Source organism: Triticum aestivum, chromosome 2B (genome assembly GCF_018294505.1).
Source record: "Triticum aestivum cultivar Chinese Spring chromosome 2B, IWGSC CS RefSeq v2.1, whole genome shotgun sequence".
NCBI classification, from domain to species: domain Eukaryota; kingdom Viridiplantae; phylum Streptophyta; class Magnoliopsida; order Poales; family Poaceae; genus Triticum; species Triticum aestivum.
In genome coordinates, this window is record NC_057798.1 from 420722285 (window position 1) to 420728291 (window position 6007).

Sequence of the window (6007 nt, forward strand, 5' to 3'; positions counted from 1 at the left end):
TGGGTGTTGGAACTGATAGCGCATGATTATCGTTGTAAGCCAAAAGATGTTGTACCCTCTCGCCTCTAGTAGAAAAGAAAAAGACATTGTACCAGCACTTCTACCCATGATTGGCGGCAAAAATGGGTGGTCAGTTCTGTGCGCACCACACCAACTCTACATTTAAATACGGCCAAAGGGCAAAGGGGAGTAAAGCAAAGACATGGTGGGGCCACGAGAATTGGCCAATACCAAACCCCCGTTTACAAGTTGCCACCCGAGTCTACCGTGACACGCGACGCTCTCTCTCCTCCAGCTGCAAAGCATTGCCATACACAAAAGCATCTACAGGTCCAGGGCAAGTGACAGAGAATGGGCAGATGCCTCTCTTTTCTACTCCTCCTGGGCGTCGCGCTTGCGCTCGCCGGCCCGGCTAACGGCGACATATCGGCGGGGTTCGCCGCTTCAGGGGCAGCATACAGCATCGACGCCGCGGTGCGGCAGCTGATGTCGCCATCGTCGATGAAGCTGGAGGACGGCGTGGACCCTGAGCTTAGTATCGACCTGGAGGTGCACCGCCGCGTCCTCGCCGGCATCAGCCCCGGTGCCCTGAACCGCAACAGGCCCGCCTGCCCCGGCGCGTGCCCGGCGCCAGGAGGATCGTACACCAACCGGGGATGCCAGAAGAAGTACCAGTGCCGTGGCTGAATGGAGCAGCAGAGCACTCTGGCCGGCAACCTCCTGCACGCATGCACGTTCGACCGGTGTAAATTTTCATTTCACATTTATATTTTGTTCCGCTATCTTGGAATAATGTGGCAGTCTTGTTGGAACAATTGTGACGTGATATCGATTGTTCTTTTACGCAGAAGCATGGCGTCGATAATTTTGACTTTAGGCCATCTTCAACGCTCACCTGCAAATCACACACCGCAGCCGTCCGTTGATACGGATGTAGAAGTCGGTCATCCAATGCGACCCACATACATTAAAAATACTATTTAAATAAACCGGACGAATTTCATCAAATACGACGGATTTCATTAAAGTTCATAATTTGCATAAAAAGATCGACATTTTGATCGTTTAACTAAAAATTGGAAAAACAACCTAATCCTTATACCGGGCGACCACCTTGTACGCGTGGCCACACGGCCATCGCCGTTCGTTCCGTTATCGTCATCGTCGTCGTCGTCCCTCCACCGGCGGAAGGGTACCAGAGGGCCGCGGCAGCCTTGTCCGGCGGTTGTCTACTACTCGTGAAGGAGCTACTTAGCCTCCTCCTGGGCAGTGCGGAGGGCCACCGCGGCCAATGCAGATGACACTCGCGAAGCTTTGACGACGGGCTTGCCCCTGCAGACGTTGGTAAAGGAGTCGCTATGCGACCATTCCTCGTTGATCCTGGCAAGCTCGCTGTCAAGGTGGTGGCGACGCGTGGCGGTCGTCTCTGATGTGGTGATGAAGCGGTCGAGCGCCCACGCGATGGTGAGGTCTGAGTCATTGCGGACCCGCATCGGACTTGGCGAGCGGCGTTGCGCCGGTTGTACCGTGCATGCCGCCTCTCTGCGCTCCTCCTCGGAGACAACAGCCCTCAAGCCCGAGGGACCGCCGACACCGTCGCCTCTGAGGTAGTGGAGGATGGGGCCCCGTGCCTTCGTTATCACGGATGGTAGCTCCTCCTTGATGGGGCGGCGATGTAGGCCCATCGATGCAGGCGTACTGGTTGCGCGCCGACGGCGACACTGGCTCATCCGTGACGCAGCGTCCGATCTGGACACAATAGTTGCACGGGGGCGATGCCGACTCCTTGATGCGGCGCCCGATCTGGACGCCGCCGTGGTTGCGCCCGGGAAGGGGGGGCTCCTCCACCCGCTGGAGTGGGGACATCGGCTCCTACTTCACGCGGTAGCACGGCGGGGACCGTGGCTCCTCCTTGACTCGCGTCAGCGGCAATGGTGGCATCGGGCCTGTCTTCATCCGTCAGAGCGGCCTCCGTGAGGAGAAGGGGTTGCTGGTGCGGCGTCTAGTCCTCCTCGTCGCCGAAGGAGATGACGATCTCCTCCTTAGTGGAGGAGCCGACCGCCATGTATGCTGATGGGCCCGAAGAGCGAGCGCGGCGGCGCCAAAATCCGCCTGATGATGAACCGCCACCGTCACCGCCTCCACCTGCCGGCACGGAGAACCATGACTTCGGCATCGCCGCGGGAGTTGAAGGGCCTCGAATAGGACAAAGTGTGGTTGTGCATCGCCCGTGCGCGGCTTAAATAGCCGCTGCCAGTCCTTGCGAAGGGCCGGTCAGTCGCTTCAATGCGGCGCAGCGGCCGGAGTTGGTTCGTCAGGAAGCCACGTTCGCATTGAAGCTGTGGCTCCTGAGATGTCGTGTCAGTCAATGCCGCCACCCGCCCAGTCACATCAATCGCCATTATTGTCGGCCATTGCATGCTCTAAGTCGGCATGAATGTGGCGCGGGAAGCGGCGTGTGCATTAGACAGAAAAGCGTGGGGAGTCAGGAAAGGTTTTTTTGGTGGGCCAAATTAGTTAGACACGAGCGTGGCAACAGTCTGTCCACACCCCCCCCCCCCTCTCATCTCCTAGTTTGTCTCTGGTATGCTGGAAAAACATGTCTGAACAGGCCTGCGGACTAATACAGACCCGTATTGGAGGACGGCAAAACAAGCGATTGGGGCTGTTTACTTTAGATTTCTCAACACAAGTGTACTTATCCTTCACCCGAAAAAAAAATGTGTGTCCCCATTGCTTGGCAAAAAAACACTGCAATTGGACAAAGGAGGTAGTTGAACTGCAAAAGATTGTGTCGGCCAAATCTTGAAGTGGGGACGCCCGGCTGCTGCCCACTCACGTCATACTTTGTGTGCTGCGGGCATTCACACAACCTTTCCAGCGCATGACAAATTGACCAGCAAGCACTTTTGAGAACCGACACTAACCCCACCATGGATGGATTAGGTGATCCTCTCGCCCTATCAATCGCTTTCCTTTTCTTTTATGTTTCCTTCTTTTCCTTTTTACATTTATAATTTTCCTTTTCACTTTTCTGAACTTTTTTGAAAATATGTACATTTCTAGAATTCGTAAATTTGTTTTTGAAATCATGAACTTTTTTACCAATTTGCCAATAACTTTTCAAATTGTTAATTTTTTAGAATCCCTGAACTTTTTTACAAATTTACGAACATTTATCGTAACTCGTGAACCTTTTTTGAATCAATGATTTTTTTTCAAAATTTGGGAACTTTTTTTTTAATTCGCAAGCACTTTTTTGTTTTCATGATTTTCCTGAAATGCATGAACATTTTCTGAATTCATGACCATGTTTTGAATCATCAAAAAAATTCAGAAAAGATAAAGTTTTTTCGAAATTTGGGAACAATGTTTGAAATTTGCGAACATTATTTTGTTTTTGTTAACATTTAAAAGGAATTAATAAACAATATTTTAATTTTTTTAATACACATCATTGTTCAAAATTTTGATTTTTTTGAATATGTATTTTTTGAAAATCCCGAACATTTTTTGAATGCGCGAAACATTTTATGAGGTTTCGTTGAAAATCATGAACAGATTTTTTTTGAATTCTCGATCACATAATGATTTCTTGAACATTGTTTTTCAAAATTCACAATTATTTAGAAATTAAAAACTTTTTCAAAATACCAAATTATTTTTAAAATAAAAATATAATAAATAAAAAGGAAAAGGAAAAATAAGGGGCGTCCCGCCCCGCGCATTGGGCCGGACAACAAGGCGCTTGGCGGCGCGTAGGAGCTCCCGGGCCCAAGTGGACGCGAACGTGTCTTTGGGACAGATGAGCTATGAGCTCGACTTGGTCCATCTAGCGAGCAGGCTAGTTCGCCTCGCTCCGGCCCAGAGTAATAATTAAAGTTCAGATATAATTAGGAGCAACATCTGTCTCACTTGCTGCTCTGCGCCTCCACGCGTACCTGACCGCCTTTCCCTCACGTTAGGGTTTCTTCCTCCCGGAGGCGATTCCATTGCCACCGTCGAGTTTTCTCCTTCCCTCGCCGGATCCCACCCTCGGATCGACTCGGGCTGATTAAGGGGTGATCCCTGCATCACCGCCCGGCCTTGGTCGACCCCGTTGGGAGTGTTCGGACAGTAGGGGTCTCACAAACACCCAGTTGATTCGCAAGATCGGGTTAGGGTTTCAAGTATGGCGGCCGGCAGTTCAGCTTCGGCAAGCGCATCCGGGGCTGACCCCGCTGCTGAGATGGAGAGGATGATGGCGAAGCTCGGTCTGCATGAAGAAGAACTAGATGACGTGATCTATGATGAGAAGGAGGCACCACCAGATTCGGCCAGGTGGGTCGCGGTAGCACGGGTGCACATCAAGAAAACGTATAGTCAGTATTGGTTTTTCAAGAACATGCGCGCTGCTTGGGACCTGGCACAAGACTACAAGTTCCGGCCATTGGAGGACAATCTGTACACGGTGCAATTCTTCTGTTTGGGAGATTGGGAACGGGTCATGCAGGAGGGCCCTTGGAATTTCCGTGGATATGCCATGATCCTTGCCCCATACGATGGCATAACACAACCCTCGATGGTTCCATTGGACACCCTTGATATATGGATTCAGATCCACGACGTCCCTGACAAATATGCACACCTCGTTGATGCTTTGGCTAGTCGGGTGGGAGAAGTTCTTTTCACAGAGAAGCTATCGCAAGATTTTGCTGGCAACTTTTATCGTATTTGGGTCAAGATCAATGTTCTGAAACCCTTGAAGAATGCAGTCACAATGGTGAGGGATGGTACTCATCAGATCTACAGAGTCCGATATGAAAAACTACCTGACTGGTGTGCTGTCTGCGGCCATCTTGGTCATGTTTATAAGGAGCACGGAGATGGAGTTCACCCACCGTCTGCCATGTATTTTAAGGATCTGCGTGCTTCATGGGAAATGAGGACTGGAACGGGCCCTGGAGGGGGGCAGGGACGTAGAGGCAGGGGCGCTCGCGGAGGACGGGCGACCACGGGGAATGCACGGACGACCAAACCGGGGGATATGCACACTGCTATCATTGACCCGACGGCTGTTGATGAGGACATTGATATGACAGAGGCCAGCAGGAAGAGAGGAGGCATGGAAGAAGCTAGCCAGGGCAGCGGTATTAAACAACAACTCAAGATTTTTGACAATCCTCTTGCGATCGTGCCGGCGCCGACAAACCCTACCAGTCCGCCCCCCAAGAGGGAGCCAAAAAGAGTTAAAGCATCAGAAGAGAATGAAGGAAGCGGTGTAGCAGCAAAACCAAATGAGGCGGGCCCCATGGATGGGCGCCGCCGGGCCCAATGAGTATCCTTGTGTGGAACTGTCGTGGTGCTGGCAAACCAACGACAGTTCGAGAGCTTCGCAGTATGGCGAAGCAGTTTGCCCCCTCTCTTGTATGCATTGTTGAGACTCAATTAGAGGGTACTCGTGTAGAAAATTTACCAGATACTCTTGGTTATAATAAAGGTTTTGCTGTTAGTAGCTCTGGTAGGAGTGGTGGCATAGGCTTGTTTTGGAATGATTCAATAAAGGTGGAAATTATTGGTTACTCGGAGTACCACGTGGATGTGAAAGTGGATTCATTGCTTGGTGTTCATGCAAGATTTACTTTTGTTTATGGTGAGGCGCAACCAAACGAACGTTTCAAAACTTGGAACATGCTGAGAGGTATATCTAGCTCTAGCGCACTACCTTGGGCGGCATTGGGGGACTTCAACGAAGTTCTAAGAGCAGACGAACATGATGGGATCGGCAACAGGAGTCAGGCGCAGATGGATGCGTTTCGTGACGCACTAGACACGTGCGGATTGGCAGATATTGGCTATCAGGGAAACCCCTGGACTTTGAGAAGAAAGTCACAGGAGGCACGTTCACGAGGGTTCGGTTGGATCGGTGTGTTGCTTCACCGGCATGGTCTTTAGCTTTTCCCTTTGCAAAGCTTGAGCACAAGAATACGGCCAGCTCAGACCACGCGGCAATCCTTTTAACTCTAGC

General features: G+C 51.0%; 1 protein-coding gene across 1 annotated transcript; it reads left to right on the top strand.

The window, feature by feature from the left end:
• Window positions 1-214: 214 nt before the first annotated feature.
• Window positions 215-850, top strand: LOC123041320 (uncharacterized). Its single transcript, XM_044463956.1, has one exon. The coding sequence runs from the start codon at window positions 352-354 to the stop codon at window positions 685-687; it is 336 nt and encodes a 111-aa protein (XP_044319891.1). The 5' UTR covers window positions 215-351; the 3' UTR covers window positions 688-850.
• The last annotated feature ends 5157 nt before the right edge of the window (window positions 851-6007 follow it).